Source organism: Lynx canadensis, chromosome B4 (assembly GCF_007474595.2).
Source record: "Lynx canadensis isolate LIC74 chromosome B4, mLynCan4.pri.v2, whole genome shotgun sequence".
In the NCBI taxonomy this organism is placed as follows: domain Eukaryota; kingdom Metazoa; phylum Chordata; class Mammalia; order Carnivora; family Felidae; genus Lynx; species Lynx canadensis.
In genome coordinates this window covers 29,331,961-29,352,438 of record NC_044309.1, presented here as the reverse complement: position 1 = coordinate 29,352,438, position 20,478 = coordinate 29,331,961, and the positions used below count along the sequence as shown (strand labels likewise).

At 37.5% G+C, this 20,478-nt stretch overlaps 1 protein-coding gene across 1 annotated transcript in view; it reads right to left on the bottom strand.

The window, feature by feature from the left end:
• The window catches only part of CCDC7 (coiled-coil domain containing 7), a 149,520-nt gene that overhangs the window by 68,930 nt on the left and 60,112 nt on the right, over positions 1 to 20,478 (bottom strand). The window contains exon 9 of the mRNA XM_032593856.1: positions 7,147 to 7,222. Within this exon, the coding sequence (XP_032449747.1) occupies positions 7,147 to 7,222 (76 nt within the window). The remainder of the gene's footprint in view (positions 1 to 7,146; positions 7,223 to 20,478) is intronic.

Genomic DNA, 20,478 nt, shown 5'->3' with positions numbered 1-20,478 from the left:
GTTGCCCAAGTACCAATTATTAAAAAGACTATCCTTTTCACAAATTATATATCCAATAAAGGATTAATATTCAAAATATATAAAGAACTTATACAAGTCAACACCAAAAAATATATAATCTGATTTTAAAATGGGCAAAGTACATGAATGACATTTTTCCAAAGACATAAGCATAGAAAACTGACACATGAAAAGATGTTCAACATCACTAATCATCAGGGAAATGGAAATCAAAACCACGATTAGATATCACCTCACATCTGTTAGAATGGCTAAAATCAAAAACACAAGAAATAACAAGTGCTGATGAGGATGTAGAGAAAAAAAAAAAAACCCTTGTGTACTTTTGGTGGAATGCAAGCTGATGTAGCCACTGTGGAAAACAGTATGGAGATTCCTCAAAAAATTAAAAATAGAGCTATCTTACAATCGAGTAATTACACTACTGGGTATTTAACCAAAGAATACACAAATACTAATTTGAATAGTAGATGCACCCCTATATTTATTGCAGCATTATTTACAATAGCCAAACTATGAAAGTAGCAAAGTCTCTATCAATAGATAAATTGATAGAGAAGACATTTGTATATGTACATATACACACATACAGTGGATTATTCAGCCATATAAAGAATGAAATCCTGCCATTTGCAACAACATGGATCTAGAAGGTACAGTGTTAAGTGAAAGCCAAAGACAGATACCATATGATTTTACTCATGTGGAATTTAAGAAACAAAATAAATAAACAAAGGGAAAAAAGAGAAAGAAACAAACCAAGAAACAAACCCCTAAATATAGAGAATAAACTGGTGGTTACCAGAGAGGAGGTGGGTGGGTAAATGGCTGAAATAAAGGGGATTAAGAGTACCCCAAGTAATGTATAGAATTACTGAATCATTATATTGTACACCTGAAACTAATATAACACTGTATTTTTATTATACTTGAATAAAAAATTAAAATTAAAATATTTTTAAAAGACTATTAAAAAATTAATTGACCATAAATGTAAGGGTTTATTTCTGGACATTCAAGTTTATGCCATTGATGTATGTAGGTATAACTTTATGCCAGTACCACATTGTCTTGATTACTACAGCCCTGTATTAAGTTTTAAAATTAGTTAAATGTGAATCCTTCAACTTTGTTCTTCTTAAGATTTCTTTGGCTCTTCTGGATTCCTTGTATTTCCACATGAATTTTAGGATCAGCTTGTCAGTTCATGCAATAAGAAAGCTGGCATTTTGAAAGAGATTGTATTGAATCTCTAGATCAGTTTGGGGAACACTGCCATTTTAAGATTATTAAGTCTAACAGTCCATGAAAATGGAATGTTTATCCATTTAACTAGGTCTTCTTTAAGTTCTTTCAATGATGTTTTGTAGTTTTCAGTGCACAAGTCTTACACTTCTTTTGTTAAATTCATTCTTGTTGTCTTTGGTGGTATTTTTTTTTTAATTTTTTTTTCAACGTTTATTTATTTTTGGGACAGAGAGAGACAGAGCATGAACGGGGGAGGGGCAGACAGAGAGGGAGACACAGAATCGGAAACAGGCTCCAGGCTCTGAGCCATCAGCCCAGAGCCTGACGCGGGGCTCGAACTCCCGGACCGCGAGATTGTGACCTGGCTGAAGTCGGACGCTTAACCGACTGCGCCACCCAGGCGCCCCATCTTTGGTGGTATTTTAAATGGATTTTTTTTTAATTTCACTTTTGGAATGTTCATCATTAGTGTATTAGATTCCTGGGGCTGCTGTAACAAAGTATCACAATCTGGGTAACTTAAAATTACAAATATTTTATGCTCTCACAGTTCTGGAGACTACAAATCTAAAATTCAGTTCTTAGGGCCATGCTCCTTCTAGAATCTCTAGAGGAGAATCCTTGTTTGCCTCTTTCAGCTCCTAGTAGTGCCTGGTATTCTCCGGATTGTAGTAGCACAAATCCAATCTCTGCCTCCGTAACTTCTTCCCTCTTTCTATACTGTCTTCTCCAATTATTACAAGGATACCAGTCATATTGGATTAGGGGCCCATCCTACCCCAGTATGACCTCATCTTAACTAATTATGTCTACAATGACCCTATTTAAAAATAAGTTCAGGGTAACCCTGGTGGCTCAGTCAGTTGAGCGTCCTACTCTTGGTTTCAGCTCAGGTCATGATCTCACAGTTGGTGAGTTTCAGCTCCACGTCAGGTTCTGTGCTGATAGTGTGGAGCCTGCTTGGGATTCTCTCTCTCCCTCTCTCTGACCCTCCCCTGCTAACTCTCTCTGTCTCTCTCTCAAAACTAAATAAACTTTAAAAATTAATTAGTTAATTAATTAATTAATTCAATATGAGGTGCTGGGAGTTAGAGCTTCAACATAATTTTGGCGGGGGGAGCAATTCAACCCATAACAGTTAGTATATAGAAATACAATTGATTTTTATATATGAATCTGGTGTAATGCAAAAGATGAATTCATTTGTTTTTTCAAATCGTTTTTAGCAGATCCCTTAAGATTTTCTATACACAAGATCATGACATCTACAAAAAGTAGTTTTACTTCTTCCTTCCCGATATGAACACCTTTCACTCCTTGTCTTCTCTAATTGCCCTGGATAGAAACTGTACTACTATAATGAATAGATGTGGTGAGATGTCCTGTCTTGTTCCTGATCTTAGAATTTATTAAGTCCTTCACCATTAAGTATAGTGTTAGCTATGGGTTTTGGTAGTAGTTAGCCTAGATCAGATTAAGGAAGCACTCTTCTGTTCCTAGTTTGTGAAGTATTCCTATCATGAAATGCTTGGATTTTGTCAAATGCTTTTACTTTGTCTAGTAAGCTGATCATGTGATCTTTTTTCTCCTTCATTCAATCAGTATTGGGTATTACATTAATTGATATTTGCATTTAAAACCAACTTTACATTCCTGGGATAAATTCTACTTGCTTGTGGTGTGTAATCCATTTTATATAATACTGGATTCAATTTGCTAGTGTTTTGCTGAGAACTTTGGCATTCATATTCACAACATATTGGTCTAGTTTTATTTTCTTGTGATAGTATTGTCTGATTTTGATGTTACAGTAATACTCTAGTAATTAGAATATAATAACATTCTTGTCTCACAAAATAAGTTAAGTGTTAACTCCTCTTCTACTTTTTGGAAAAGCTTGTGAAGGGATGGTATTACTTCTTTAAATATTTGCTAGTATTCACCACTGAAGCCCTTTGGCTTGAGCATTTCTTGGTGGAAACTAAATTAAGTACTAATTAATTCTTTTCACTTGTTAAAGTTCCATTCAGATTTTCAAGTTCTTCTTGAATCAATTTAGTTTGTGTCCTTCTAGAAATTTGCCCATATCATGTAAGTTATTTAATTTGTTGTCATACAGTTGTTTATAGTATTCTCATATAATCCTTTTATCATAGATTATTGGGTCATACTCCTACTAACAAAAATTGGAATTCTATTTTTTTGCTATTGTCACAAGCATATGATAAGTTCCTTTTTACATATGTCTCCTTGAACATATTCCTTTATCTAAGATAGATTTAAAACTCTATTTTTTAAGTAAATTTTGCTAAACTGTCCTGGAAAATGGGCAATTCCTATTGTACTGATTTTCTAAAAGTATTCATTGTACTACATCTCCATCAAGATTTGTTATAGGAAAATGTTCACTTGTTGTTAAACCAATGGCAAAAAAAATACATCACTGCTGTTTTGCTTTGTATTTCATTAATCACAAGTCGGACTGAGTATCCCCTAAAACATTTATTGGCCACTTTTTTTTTTTGTTTCTTCCTTAAATTATCTATAAGCTTTGCCTATTTTTTTTAAGTTTATTTATTTTGAGAGAAAGAGAGAGACATGATGAGTGGGGGAGGGGCAGAGACACAGGGAGAGAGAGAAAATCCCAAGCAAGTTCCACACCATCAACACAGAGTCCAATGTGGGGCTCAAACCCATGAAACCATGAGCAGAAACCAGAGTCCAAGGCTTAACCGACTGAGCCACCCCAGGTGCCCCTGCTTTGCCTATTTTTTAGGGTTTTTGGCCTTTTTTAAGAATTATATATTCCTATTATCACTCCACTCTATTGTACATGCACAAATATTTTCTCAGAGTTCACTGCTTATCTTTTAACTTTGATTCCTTTTGAATAAGATGTTTTTAATTTTGATAGAGTAAACTGTCTTCCCTATATGCACGGTTTTGTTTTCTTACATTTAGGGCTGTAATCAACATTAGATTCAGTTTTTTGAAGGTGTGAAGAAAAAAGCTGTCATTATGTTTTGGCCAAATGGATACTTTTACCTTGCCAGTGCCCTGCCTGGACACTATGACTCCTCCTCCTTTGATATAACTACAATTACCTGTGATACATGTACGGGGCTACAGCTTGAAAAGCAAGACAGTCTACTACCCTTACTTCTGACCCCTATGTCTCATTAGAAAGAAAACCTCATGATGGATTTCTTAATGGGCCTATTTGCCTTCAGGACCACACATGATCCTGGCGATGGGCAATGTTCTCACCAATGCTGACATCCACAACACTGGACACCAGCTCTCAGCACTCTGTTCACCAAAGAGGTATTATGCCCTTCACAAACCGTCCTATTATCCAATCTCTAATTGGAATCCCAATTTTTCCCATAATTGAAGAAAGAACTTTTCAAGGTCCACTTGGTCTATGCTTGCTTTTCCCCTTCCCAATATCCACAGACCAACACCTAGATAGTGAAGTGACCAGACCCTGAAGAATAAGTCTATTAGCTTCCCAAAAGACCAGGATAATTGCCCTGTCATGCTAGTGTATAATTCACACACAATAATGAAATACACTCCTTTTTCCTATGTTATCCTATATTAACATGCTCATCACTGAGCACCTCAGTAGCCCCCGCCTCCGTTTTCTGGGAACTACCAGAATCAATATACCCCTCTGAATCAATTTAATTTCTGAGAGAGCTCATAGGACCATAAGTCTTTAACTACAGTTGATTGGTCAGTTCAGAAATAGGAACCTGTCTTCAAGTTGCACCAATGATTTTCTCACCTAGGACTTTTAGATTTGGAAAATCCAAATACTATCTTTCAGAGTGACTGAAAGACTAAACCTTAGGAATTGCCAGCAATCATGGATTCCCACCTATAGGCAAAAAATAAACAAAAAAGAAAATAGAAAGAAACAAGAGATATGCACTAGAAGAAAATGAAGCTCATGTAAAAAGGAAAAAACAGTATCTTCAAAGTGTTCAAGTTCTGGTTTATAACTGTTTCTGAGATTGAGCCATAGTGCTGTTGTGAGGTTCAGTAAGTCTTTTGCTCGGACTAATCTGAGTTGGGATTTTGTCCCAAGCACTCAGTCACATGGTAGAAGTTCAACAGAGAATGTTCTAAAAGTTTTAGTATAGTTTTAGCTTTAATGACCTCAGAAATATAAATGCTACAGACTTACAAAAAACTTAAACCTTTGAAAGTTTAATTATTTCCATTTCTTTAATATACTTAGTTTTGTGAACTTTGAACAATAAATTAATTTGTTGCAGTCCCTCTGAATATGGAAAATGCTGACCTAAACAAAAAACTTTAACTGAAAAAACAGTTTAATTATTATTCAGAATTTTTAAATAAGTGTGAAAGAAACATATATAATCAAATTTCAAAATGTTTTTTGAACAATTGTATCATTATAGTTCTGAAGTTATTAAAGTTTAAAACTATGCTAAGACTTTTGCCACACCCTATATTTAACAGAATTTTCAAGGATGTGACTGTAACAAGTTGTTAAAGGAAGCATTTACAGAGATCCTAAACTCCCAGTAATAGTAATAGGTGAGGCAGATGACCATTTGCACTTAAAAAAAGTTGGCAGCCAAGAAAGTACACTAAAACCTTTCACTGATATAGACAATATAAAAGGGTTAGGAAAGAAGATTTAGAAAGGGTATTTCTCTTCAGGTAGCTATTGGGTGTCTTGAGCCATATCCAAACCCTTGAGAGAATATGCTTGCCCTGATCTCAAGCCTAGTGAAAGGCACTATAAGAAGAATGCTTAGAAAATTTGGTGTGTGTTATCTGTAATTATGGCAAAATAAGGCAGTGACAGTCAAGTAAGACTTTTCCTATATACATTACCTTTATTTCCTCCCTTCCCAAACACATGGAGAACAGAAACTGTAATTAGTTAGTCAGAAAGGAGGTAATGAAAAAGAAAAGCTAATCATAACCCCCAGGAGGCACCAGCTGGGATACTGGGTGAGGGGAAAGGGAGAAAAGTCTTAACTTTGAATAAAAATTAAAATGTTGACTGTAATATTTGACATAGAATTTTAATTTCCCAATTTGTACAGTGTTTCTAAATTAAATTTAAATTAATTATTAGTTAAAAGTGATCAAAAAAGTCATGGTCCTACCTCAGTTTTTGTCCTGGAGCAGGAGGAAAATGAGCCCCAATTAGCAAATATAAATGAACCCAAAGTGTCCAAATAAAAATTCCTTTGTGATTTCATTCTACAAGACATGCTTTTTCAACATACCAATTTTGTAACTAATATAATCTTAGCCACCTGAAAGAACTATAGGTAATCCACAGTGACTATTTCTGGTTCCTCATATACGTGAAATCATGTAACTTTGCCTTGTTGTGACTGGGTTATTTTACTAAGTATAATGTCCTCAAGGTTCATTCATGTTGTACCATATGTCAGAATTTCTTTCTTTTTAAGACTAAAAAATATCCCATTGTATGTATATATCACATTTTATTTATCTATTTACCTGTTGGACACTTGGGTTGCTTCCACCCTTTGCTATTGTAAATAATGCTACAGTAAACATGGGTGTATAAATATCTTTGAGACCCTGCTTTCAATTTTGCAGGGCATATATCTAGAAATGAAATTACTGGATCATAGGGTAATTGTACTTTATTTTTTTTTTTTAGAAACTGACATACTGTTTTCTATTGTGGCTATACAATTTGAAATTCTACATGATTATAATTAAAAATTTTTAAATTATACATATCATAAAAGTTTATATAAGAACACCAAACTTTTTTAACAATCTTGTTTCCAATTTTTTTAAATAAATGTATACTCATTTTCATAATTAGGAAAAGGAGTTATTTTAAAAGCTTACCTCTCCAACATATGTGACTGTTTTTCAAACATTTTCAACATGACATTCAATCGGTTAGTCAGTGAACAAGCAGTTTCTATTGTGAAAAAAAGGGAAAATATTCAAAGGTATTACAAATGGCTGAATTTATACCTCTACGCCGATATAAATCACTGCTATATGTGTGAGAACTAGACAAACATGAAGACACAGCAAAGTCACAAGTGTATCCAAAGAACAAAATGCTTATGATAAAAATAGTTCCATTTTATTAAATACCCAATATGTCACTTTGCTACTTTACATTCTTTTAATCTTCAAAATAACCAAAAAAGAAGGTATTCTTACCATTTTCAAATAAATAAATTGAGCCTCAGAGAGGTTAAAGCTATGATCAAAACTATGCATCTATTAAGTGACAAAATTGGATTGAGGTCAATGTGTGTGTGAACTCCTTATAACATTGCATATAAGAGGACTCTAAGATTCTAAGAAAAAACTGCTTTGGATGATGCCGCTAAATCAATAAGGTCTATGGGAAGACCCTAACAAGCCTGTTAAGTTTTCCACCTGAATCAAATAACTGAAAAGTTTAACTAAAATGCTACTTAAAAAGAAACCAGCATAATGAGAATCCATATAATCAATGAACTCTCAGGGTAATAATACAAGATTCTTCAATCTTGTGACAAAAAGCATATGAGAGAGGACAGTCCCTTCATTAAGTTTGCTGCTAGATAAACCAAACATAAATATACACGGATAATGTTAAATAATATAGAAGCATTCCACAGTTCCTAAGTATCAGTTATATTTATTTCTATTCCACACATCAAAATAGTGGTATAGAGAAATATAATAAATGTTTAGGAGCTGAGAAGAGAAAGGAGAAGGATAGGGATGAGGGAAGATGGCGGCGTAGGAGGACGCTGGGCTCACCGCGCGTCCTGCTGATCACTTAGATTCCACCTACACCTGCCTAAATAACCCAGAAAACCGCCAGAGGATTAGCAGAACGGAGTTGCCAGAGCCAAGCGCGGACGAGAGGCTCATGGAAGAGGGTAGGAAGGGCGGCGAGGCGGTGCACGCTCCACGGACTGGCGGGAGGGAGCCCGGGTGGAGGGGCGGCTCGCCAGCCAAGCAGAGTCCCTGAGTCTGGCTTGCAAAAGCGGAGGGGACTGACTGTGTTCCGACAGCAAGCGCGACTTAGCGTCTGGGAGGTCATAAGTTAACAGCTCTGCTCGGAAAGCGGGAAGGCTGGAGGACAAAGGGAGGGAGAGCTGCTGAGCCCCCGGACCACAGAGCTCAGTTTGGTGGGGAACAAAGGCGCTCCCCAGCGCCATCTCCCCCGCCCATCCCCCAGCCAAAATCCCAAAGGGAACCGGTTCCTGCCAGGGAAATTGCTCGCTCTGCACAAACACCCAACTCTGTGCTTCTGCGGAGCCAAACCTCTGGCAGCGGATCTGACTCCCTCCCACGGCCACAGGGCCCCTCCTGAAGTGGATCACCTAAGGAGAAGCGAGCTAAGCCTGCCCCTCCTGCCCCCGTGCACCTTGCCTACCCACCCCAGCTAATACGCCAGATCCCCAGCATCACAAGCCTGGCAGTGTGCAAGTAGCCCAGACGGGCCACGCCACCCCACAGTGAATCCCGCCCCTAGGAGAGGGGAAGAGAAGGCACACACCAGTCTGACTGTGGCCCCAGTGGTGGGCTGGGGGCAGACATCAGGTCGGACTGCGGCCCCGCCCACCAACTCCAGTTATACACCACAGCACAGGGGAAGTGCCCTGCAGGTCCTCACCACTCCAGGGACTATCCAAAATGACCAAACGGAAGAATTCCCCTCAAAAGAATCTCCAGGAAATAACAGCTAATGAGCTGATCAAAAAGGATTTAAATAATATAACAGAAAGTGAATTTAGAATAATAGTCATAAAATTAATCGCTGGGCTTGAAAACAGTATAGAGGACATCAGAGAATCTCTTGCTACAGAGATCAAGGGACTAAGGAACAGTCACGAGGAGCTGAAAAACGCTTTAAATAAAATGCAAAACAAAATGGAAACCACCATGGCTCGGATTGAAGAGGCAGAGGAGAGAATAGGTGAACTAGAAGATAAAGTTATGGAAAAAGAGGAAGCTGAGAAAAAGAGAGATAAAAAAATCCAGGAGTATGAGGGGAAAATTAGAGAACTAAGTGATACACTAAAAAGAAATAATATACGCATAATTGGTATCCCAGAGGAGGAAGAGAGAGGGAAAGGTGCTGAAGGGGTACTTGAAGAAATAATAGCTGAGAACTTCCCTGAACTGGGGAAGGAAAAAGGCATTGAAATCGAAGAGGCACAGAGAACTCCCTTCAGACGTAACTTGAATCGATCTTCTGCACAACATATCATAGTGAAACTGGCAAAATACAAGGATAAAGAGAAAATTCTGAGAGCAGCAAGGGGTAAACGTGCCCTCACATATAAAGGGAGACCTATAAGACTCGTGACTGATCTCTCTTTTGAAACTTGGCAGGCCAGAAAGAATTGGCACAAGATTTTCAGTGTGCTAGACAGAAAAAATATGCAGCCGAGAATCCTTTACCCAGCAAGTCTGTCATTTAGAATAGAAGGAGAGATAAAGGTCTTCCCAAACAAACAAAAACTGAAGGAATTTGTCACCAGTAAACCAGCCCTACAAGAGATCCTAAGGGGGACCCTGTGAGACAAAGTACCAGAGACATCACTACAAGCATAAAACATACAGACATCATAATGACTCTAAACCCGTATCTTTCTATAATAACACTGAATGTAAATGGATTAAATGCGCCAACCAAAAGACACAGGGTATCAGAATGGATAAAAAAACAAGACCCATCTATTTGCTGTCTACAAGAGACTCATTTTAGACCTGAGGACACCTTTAGATTGAGAGTGAGGGGATGGAGAACTATTTATCATGCTACTGGAAGCCAAAAGAAAGCTGGAGTAGCCATACTTATATCAGACAAACTAGACTTTAAATTAAAGGCTGTAACAAGAGATGAAGAAGGACATTATATAATAGTTACAGGGTCTATCCATCAGGAAGAGCTAACAATTATAAATGTCTATGCGCTGAATACCGGAGCCGCCAAATATATAAAACAATTACTCATAAACATAAGCAACCTTATCGATAAGAATGTGGTAATTGCAGGGGACTTTAACACCCCACTTACAGAAATGGATAGATCATCTAGACACACGGTCAATAAAGAAACAAGGGCCCTGAATGACACATTGGATCAGATGGACTTGACAGATATATTTAGAACTCTGCATCCCAAAGCAACAGAATATACTTTCTTCTCGAGTGCACATGGAACATTCTCCAAGACAGATCATATACTGGGTCACAAAACAGCCCTTCATAAGTTTACAAGAATTGAAATCATACCATGCATACTTTCAGACCACAATGCTATGAAGCTTGAAATCAACCACAGAAAAAAGTCTGGAAAACCTCCAAAAGCATGGAGGTTAAAGAACACCCTACTAAAGAATGAGTGGGTCAACCAGGCAATTAGAGAAGAAATTAAAAAATATATGGAAACAAACGAAAATGAAAATACAACAATCCAAACGCTTTGGGACGCAGCGAAGGCAGTCCTGAGAGGAAAATACATTGCAATCCAAGCCTATCTCAAGAAACAAGAAAAATCCCAAATACAAAATCTAACAGCACACCTAAAGGAAATAGAAGCAGAACAGCAAAGGCAGCCTAAACTCAGCAGAAGAAGAGAAATAATAAAGATCAGAGCAGAAATAAACAATATAGAATCTAAAAAAACTGTAGAACAGATCAATGAAACCAAGAGTTGGTTTTTTGAGAAAGGAGAAGGATAGAGATCAGCTGAGTCTTAAGGAAGGGACAGACCTTAATTAGTAGGAAGACAAGCAAACATCAGAAGTAAAGATAGGAAAAGTAGAAATGTGCAACATATATCATGGGAACCAACTAAGTCAAATATACAAAGAAAACAAGTAAATCAGAAACTGCTTTAGGAGGATCAATACTCCTTAAATATTCAAAGGGTATACTGAAAGAAGTTAACTTTTGAAGAATCAAATTTAGAATATTTTATAGGCAAGGGAGAATAACATAAAATGTTTCCATAAAATATTATACCATATCACCTTTTTTAACTTTATTTATTTGAGAGAGACAGACAGCGTGCAAGCAGGGGAAGAGCAGAGAGAAAGGGAGAGAGAATCCCAAGCAGGCTCCACACTGTCAGCACAGAGCTCAACACGGGACTGAAACCCATGAACTGTGAGATCATGACCTGAGCCAAAATCAAGAGTTGGAAGCTCAACCGACTGAGCCACCCAGGTGCCCCTACCATATGACTTTTTAAGGTTAATTTGCTAATAGCATAGGGTGTGATGTAAAATTATGCCCTGGATATGGTAAAGGATTATAAAGAACACAAACTGTTATTTCCATCACACTTCACAAGAGGGAGAATAGGCCCTGCTATGGGCCAATATTCATCTGTTCAAACTCTAATCTCCAATATGATGAGACTTGGAGGTGGGGCCTCTGAGAGGTAATTAAATCAGTAGGCATATGAGATATGAGACAACAGAGTCTGCTTACTTTCTCTACTTTTCCATCATTTGAGGATACAGCAAGAAAAGAGCCATCTGCAAACCAGGAAGTAGGCTTTCACCAGAACTCAACCATACTGGAACACTGATCTCAGACTTCTCAGCCTTCAGAATCGTGAGAAATAAATTTCTGTTGTTTATGCCACTCAATCTGTGGTATTTTGTTAGAGCAGTCCAAACTAAGACAGGCCCCCATCTGTGACTCTACTAATTTCTACCCAGGAATTTCTACCCAGTATCATAGAATCTACGGATGGTAATAGTATGTTTCCATTACCAGGTGGAATAGCTTGAGTAATCAACCAATTGTTATTCTTCAAGTTCTTATTATGAATAATTTGAAAACCAAAAAAAAAAAATCAGGAAACCCATTTCTTTTATTTTTTAGATTTTTTTTAATTTTTAATAATAATCTCTACACCCAATGTGGGGCTTAGACTCACAACCCCAAGATCAGGAGTTGCATGCTCTACTGACTGAGCCAGCCAGTCACCTCCATTTCTAAGTCTTACTGACATGTTCCAGTGAAGATCCTCTTCCTGAGAAGAGTACCCTGGTTAACAAGGTGGCCTGTGAGGTAAGCTTAAGGTAGTTAAAATGGTAACAGGAGATTTAGCTGCATATTGTGGAGGAAGGGGGACTCCTTTTATCTCTTTTATAAAAGCTGTTGTATCTTATTAATGAATTGATAAAAATTATTAATATTTAATGAATATCACTTATCAATGGATAGTTTTTTTCCTCTTTGGACGAGTTCTAAGAGATAGCATCTAGGATTCATATACATAGATGGATTATAAAAATGGGGTAAAATATAAATTAAAATGCTTTTATCTTGTATCCCCTTAAATCTCAAGGAAAATGTCTCTAAGAGTTTATGTAAAGCTATTCATTTTTTTTTTCAACGTTTATTTATTTTTGGGACAGAGAGAGACAGAGCATGAACGGGGGAGGGGCAGAGAGAGAGGGAGACACAGAATCGGAAACAGGCTCCAGGCTCCGAGCCATCAGCCCAGAGCCTGACGCGGGGCTCGAACTCACGGACCGTGAGATCGTGACCTGGCTGAAGTCGGACGCTTAACCGACTGCGCCACCCAGGCGCCCCATGTAAAGCTATTCTTTTTAAATGCTATTCTATTTTTTAAAGTTTTAAAAAATATTTATTTTTTAAAAAGTTTTTCTATTTAAAAGCCATTGCTATGAATGGACCATAATTCATTTAGCCAGTCCTAAAAATGCATGTTGTTTCCATGTTTATGTTTATACAAATATGCTAACAGGATTTACTCCCTATAGAAACAGAAATATAGGAATTACCTATATTAACATCTATGGGAGAATTATAAATTAATACATAACCATAAAATAGAATGCTATAGTGCTGGTGGGAAAGCAAACTGGTGCAGCCACTGTGGAAAACAGTATAGAGCTTCCTCAAAAAGTTAAAAATAGATCTACCCTATGACCTAGCAATTGCACTACTATGTATTTATCCAAAGGATACAAAAATTCTGATGTAAGGGGCACATGCACCCCAATGTTTATAGCAGCACTATTGGCAATAGACAAAGTATGGAAAGAACCTAAATGTCCATCAACTTATGAATGGATAAAGAAATTGTGGTTTATATACACAATGGAGTACTGCTTGGCCATGAGAAGAATGAAATATGGCCTTTTGTAGCAACGTGGATGGAACTGGAGAGTGTGATGCTAAGTGAAATAAGCCATACAGAGAAAGACAGATACCGTATGTTTTCACTCTTATGTGGATCCTGAGAAACTTAACAGAAACCCATGGGGGAGGGGAAGGAAAAAAAAAAAAAAAAAGAGGTTAGAGTGGGAGAGAGCCAAAGCATAAAAGACTCTTAAAAACTGAGAACAAACTGAGGGTTGATGGGGGGTGGGGGGGGGAGGGTAGGTGATGGGTATTGAAGAGAGCACCTGTTGGGATGAGCACTGGGTGTTGTATGGAAATCAATTTGACAATAAATTTCATATTTAAAAAAAAGAAATTAATCCCTAGTATTATTTTATATTTTATAATCATGCTTACTGAATCATACATAAAAATATATTTACATTTTAATGAATAATTACAAAGCAAGCATCCACCAAACCACCACTCAAGATCAACAACTGGATACCTGGGATTGCCAATATCCTAGAAGCTCTTTATGTGTCCCTCCCTATTCACAACCCTTTCCTTCAACTTACTATCCTGTTTTTTTTCTCATCTTTATATCTTTTCTATATTTTTTAATATCCTTAACCAACATATTTTCCCAGATTTTAATTTACAACAAATGAAAGCACTCCCTGTGTTTATGACTTGCTTCTTTCAATCAATATCACATTTCAAAAGTTAATGGTATTCTGAGTAGCTATTTTAAAATTTTTCATTATGGTAAGATTTTCCACTCCACAAATAAACCACAATTTGTTTATCCACTCTACTCTACAAATATTTAGGATCTTCAATTTGGGGGCTGTTACAAAAAAAAAAAAAATCTTGGTATGAAAATTCTTTCACATGTATCAAATGGCAGAGTAGGAGACCCAGCTTCCATGCTTCCACAAAGATCAACCATTAAAAAGTTTTCCATGAATGAAAACAACTCAGGGAGAGTTCCAGAGTCCACTTAAAAAACGTTAGCCACACACTGAAATAAAAAAACTTGAGAAAAATTAACTGCTTTAAAATGAGAGGAATAAAAGCTTCTTTTTTTGCCTACATCATCCTATCCCCCAAGCCATCATTACTTAGCACCAAACTGGGACTTCCCAGATAGAAAGAATTCCCCTGGCATGTAAAAAGAGAGTTGGGTTAGCATTTCCTCCACTCCATAAAGGATCTGCTTAGGTTTCACCCCACCCAGAGACAGATAAAGCTGGGACATATAAATACAGCTAGGAACAAGGAAAAAGAGCAGGTCCTACCAATATAAGCACACAGATGTGAGTGACTGTAGTTCTGTGACCTGCTCCACAGATGACCACAGCAGCTTTCATCACTGAAGAAACCAATGGCCAGCACAGCCACTGAGAACACCCTGCAAATTTCACTGGATTTTGTCCCACAGGTATTTGCAATGGCTAATGTCTCCCCCCAGTCCCCACTACACATACCTACTACCACCACCACTGGAGCCCAAGAACCACACAAGCAGCAAACCTAAGACTGTGTGGCTATGGGAGTGCAAAATACCAGCCTAGATCCCCATGGCCAACATCCACCACCATACGCTCATTCAGGGCTAGCCCCTCCAGTCGTACATACGCATGCTTCCAACTCAACCCATCACCAGCCTCTACTGCCATGCACATGCCCAGAGGGAGACTATGCAGTCATAGAAGAGCACTGCCAATAGCCAAATCTTCGCAGCTGTTTGCAGGCCTCTGTAGAGGAGGCTCTGTCTTCTGTCACTGTCCTGCACCACTGCATTCACCTGTAGCTAAACCCTCCAACTATTTATCCACACACCCCTAGCCTATTACCAGCCTCCACTGCTGTATGGCTATAAAAAACCCAGAAGCCATAGTAGTGCACACAGACAGTCAGGTTCCCCAAGCTATCTGTGTGCCCACAACTGGCTTAGCCCTGGATGTCTTCCCTGGCCCCCACCGCTACCTGTGTTTTTACAACTGGCCACTGCCGCTACACACACACCTGCTGAGGCCCTTGGCCAAGATTGTGTATACCACCAGCTCTGGCCAAATCACTGATTGCTCTGGTCCCTTGAAGTTGACCCTAGAAACAATGCTAAGGACCTCAAGAGCCTCTGAAGTCTCTGCAGACCCCTGTAATATTTGCCAAAGACCATGAAATTGTTGATGCCATGGGCTGAAATGGCTTGAGCTGGCAAATCACAATACTTGAGACCTGGTGCTGCCACATGCCCCCTCATTTGCCCCACACCATTAGACATGGGTCATGACACTCTTCAGCATCCCCCCACCTGCAGTTGAAGATCTTTCCTTACTGAACTCAGTCCATGAAGTCTAAAACAGCTAACTGCTTCTTCAAATGTGTAGACAACTATGCAAGAATACAGGAACCACAAAGAATCAGGAAAACATGACTCCACCAAAGGAATATAGTAAATCCCCAGTAACTGGCCCCAAAGAAATAAAGATATAGGACTTGCCCAACAAAGAACTCAAAATAATTTTTCTGAAGATGCTCATAGAGCTACAAGAGAACACATATAAGCAATTTCATGATATAGATAAAATAATACAAGAGAAAAATGAGACAGTCAACAAACATATAAGTCATTTAAAAAATAGAAATTTTGGAGTTGAAAAATATCATGAAATTGGGGCGCCTGGGTGGCGCAGTCGGTTAAGCGTCCGACTTCAGCCAGGTCACGATCTCACGGTCCGTGAGTTCGAGCCCCGCGTCGGGCTCTGGGCTGATGGCTCAGAGCCTGGAGCCTGTTTCCGATTCTGTATCTCCCTCTCTCTCTGCCCCTCCCCCATTCATGCTCTGTCTCTCTCTGTCCCAAAAATAAATAAACGTTGAAAAAAAAAATTTAAAAAAAAAAAAAGAAAAATATCATGAAATAAATAAACAAGAAAAAGTGGGACTACATCAACCTAAAAAGTTCCTGCACAGCAAAGGAAAACATCAACAAAATGAAAAGGCATGCTATAGAAAGGGAAAAATGTTTGCAAACCATGTATCTGGCAAGAAGTTCATATCCAAAATATGTTTTTTTAATCCAATAAAAAATGGACAGAATACCTGGATGGACATTTTTCCAAAGGCATACAAATGGTAACAGGTACTTGAAAATGTGCTCAACAACATTAACCATCAGGGAAATGTAAATCAAAACAACAGTAAGATATCATCTCACACCTGTCAGAATGTCTATTATCTAAAAGACAAGAGGTAACAGTTGTTGGTGAGGTGTGCAGAAAAAGGAACACTGGTGTACTGTTGGTGGGAATGTGAACTGGCATAGCCACAATGGAAGACAGTATGGAAGTCCCTCAAAAAATTAAAAATAGAACTACTGTATGATCCAGCCATCCTACTTCTAGGTATATATCCAAATAAAATGAAATCACTGTCTCAAAGAGACATCTGCTCTCCCACACCCACTGCAGCATTATTTACAATAGCCAACACATGGAAACAATCTAGAAGTCCATAGACAGATGAATGAATGAAGAAAATGTGAGGGGTGTGTGTGTGTTCCATCTTCAATGGAAGATTATTCAGCCATAAAAAAGGAAATTATGCCCTTTGTGACAACACAGATGGACCCTGAGGACATTATGCTAACTGAAATAATTCAGAAAGAGAAAAACAAATACTATATGATCTCTCTTACATGTAGAATATAAAATATTGAAAAAGAAACAGAATAGAATGGTGGTTTCCAGGAGCTGTGGCATGGGGGAAATGGGGAGATGTTGGTCAAAGGGTACACACTTTCAGTTATAATATGAATAAGTTCTGAGAATCAAATATACAACATGCTGACAGTAGTTAATACTGTATTGTATACTTGAAGCTGCAATGAGAGTAGAGTTTTAATGTTCTCATCAAAACAACACCAACAACAAAATGGTAATTATAAGAGATACAGGATAAATAAACTACCCATATTGCAGTAAGAATTTTGCAATATATGTGTATCAAATCATTTTGATTACCTTAAACTTATACAATGTTATATGCAATTATATATCAATGAGGCTATGAAAAAAGAGTCTAAGGGTATGCACATCTGCAACTTAATTAAAGAAAAGCTATTTTTCAAAGTTATGCATATGAAGAGTTCCTGTTGGTATATACCCTTGTTAACACTTAACATTGTTACACTTTTTAATTTTTGACAATTTGAGAGGTATGAAACAGTTTCCCATTGTGGTTAGTTTGCAATTCCTTGATTATTCGGTCTTAGATATCTGGATTTATTATTTGGTTAAATTCCTAATTATCCAAAAGATAATTGTCATTTTTTCTGGATTTATAACAATTTCTTATGTCTTCTGTATACTAATCATTTAACAGTTTCAGGTAATCAAAATCTCTTTTTCCACTACAATTTATTTCAAATTTTCCTGATGGTATCTCTTGACAAACAGAAATTTTTAATTTTAACATAGTCAATTTTATCAAATTTATCCCTTATGATTGGTACTTTTATGTCTAGTATTAAAAGCCATTCTCTTACCACACAGTAATGAGGATATTCTTGTAAATAATCCAATAAAATATGTAAACTTTTGCCTTTCATATGTAGATGTTTAATGACATGGAGTTAATTTTCAAATATGCTATGAGGGAGTGCTCCAACTTTATTTTCCCCATATACATATCAATTATCATAATACCACTTATTGAAAACCCCATGTTTTCTCAACTTATCTGTAATGCCACCTTTGTTACATATCACATACCTAAATGCATTATGTCTGATTTGGGGCTTCAATGCTATTCAGTTGGCTTACTTGTCTTTCTTTCCCTATCTTAACTATTACAGATATATAATAAGTCTTCCAACTTGGAAAAATATTTTTCTAATTTCATTTTCACTAGTATCCAAAAAATGAAGCTCCTACAGATAAATTTCATGAAACACTACAAGAACTTTTCTCTAAAAACTATAAAACATTGCAAAAAACCAAGACCTAAAAATGGAGATATAAACTATTTTCATGTAATGTAAATATTGAGTTAAAAAACCAAACGTTCAATTTTGAATTTGGTTTTGTTTATGTTGTGAGAAAGTGGTCCAGTTTCATTCTTTGTGTGTTGCTGTCCAGTTTTCCCAACACCACTTGTTGAAGAGAATTTTTTTTCCATTGGATATTCTTTCTTGCTTTGTTGAAGATCAGTTGACCATATAGTTGTGGACTCATTTCTGGGTTTTCTATTCTGTTCCACTGACCTAGTTTTGTGCCAGTACCATACTGTCTTGATCACTATAGCTTTCTAATATAACTTGAAGCCTAGAATTGTGACGCCTCCAGCTTTGCTTTTCTTTTTCAAGATTATTTTAGCTATTCAAGCTCTTTTGTGGTTCCATACAAATATGTTCATCTGTTAAGTTTCTTAAATTCCACATATAAGTGAAATCATATGATATCCATCTTTCTCTGACTTATTTCCCTTAGCATAATACCCACCAGTTCCATCCACATTGTTGAAAATGGCAAGATTTCATTCTTTTTCATCACTGAGTAGTATTCCATTGTGTATATATACCACATCTTCTTAATCCATTCATCAGTTGATAAACATTTGGGCTCTTTCCATACTTTGGCTATTGTTGATAGAGCTGCTATAAACATTGGGGTGCATGTGCCCCTATGAATCAGCACTCCTGTATCCTTTGGATAAATTCCTAGTACTGCAATTGCTGGGTCATAAGGTAGTTAGTTCTATTTTTAATTTTTTGAGTAACCTCTACTCTGTTTTCCAGAGCAGCTGCACCAGTTTGCATCCCCACCAACAGTGCAAGAGGGTTCTCCTTTCTCCACATCCTTGCCAACACCTGTTGTTTCTTGCATTTTTTATTTTAGCCACTCTGACTGGTGTGAGGACGGAACTAGAGTATATTATGCTAAGTGAAATAAGTCAGGCAGAGAAAGACAATTTTTATGATTTCATATTTGGAATTTAACACAACAGATGAACACAGGGAAAGGGTAGGAAAAACAAGATAAAAACAGAGGGAGGCAAACCATAGGAGACTCTTAAATACAGAGAACAAACTGAGGGTTTTTGGAGAGGAGATGGGTGGGGAACAGGCTAAATAAGTAATGGGTATAAAGGAGGGCACTTGTTGGTATGAGCACTGGGTGTTATACATAAGTGATGAATCACTGGGTTCTACTCCTGAAACCAACACTACACTGTATGTTAACTTGAATTTATTTTTTTTAATATGAAATTTATTATCAAATTGGTTTCCATATAACACCCAGTGCTCATCCCAGCAGGTGCCCTCCTCAATGCCCATCACCCACTTTCCCCTCCCTCCCACCCCCCATCAACCCTCAGTTTATTCTTTTTTTAAGAGTCTCTTATTGGGGCGCCTGGGTGGCTCAGTTGGTTAAGTGTCCGACTTCGGCTCAGGTCACGATCTCGCGGTCTGTGAGTTCGAGCCCTGCTTGGGGCTCTGGGCTGATGGCTCAGAGCCTGGAGCCTGGAGCCTGCTTCCGATTCTGTGTCTCCCTCTCTTTCTGCCCCTCCCCCATTCATGCTCTGTCTCTCTCTGTCTCAAAAATAATAAAATAAACATTAAAAAAATTTTTTTTTTTTAAAAAAGAGTCTTATGGTTTGGCTCCCTCCCTAACTTTTTTTCCCTTCCCCTCCCCCATGGTCTTCTATTAAGTTTCTCAGGACCCACATAAGAGTGAAATTAACTTGAATTTAAATAAATAAATTTTAGGGGTGCCTGGGTGGCTCAGTCAGTTCAGCGTCCAACTTGAGCTCTGGTCATGATCTTGCAGTTTCATGAGTTTGAGCCCTGCTTTGGGCTCTGCACTGATAGTGTGGAGCCTGCTTGGGATTCTCTCTCTCTCCCTCTCTCTCTGCCCCTCCACTAGTCACACTGTCTCTGTAGCTCTCAAAATAAATAAATAAACTTTAATAAATAAATAATAAATAAATTTTTAAAATTAGTAAAAGATCTGAACAAATGCCTCACCAAAGATGGCAAAAAAAAGTATGAAAAAATCTCAACAT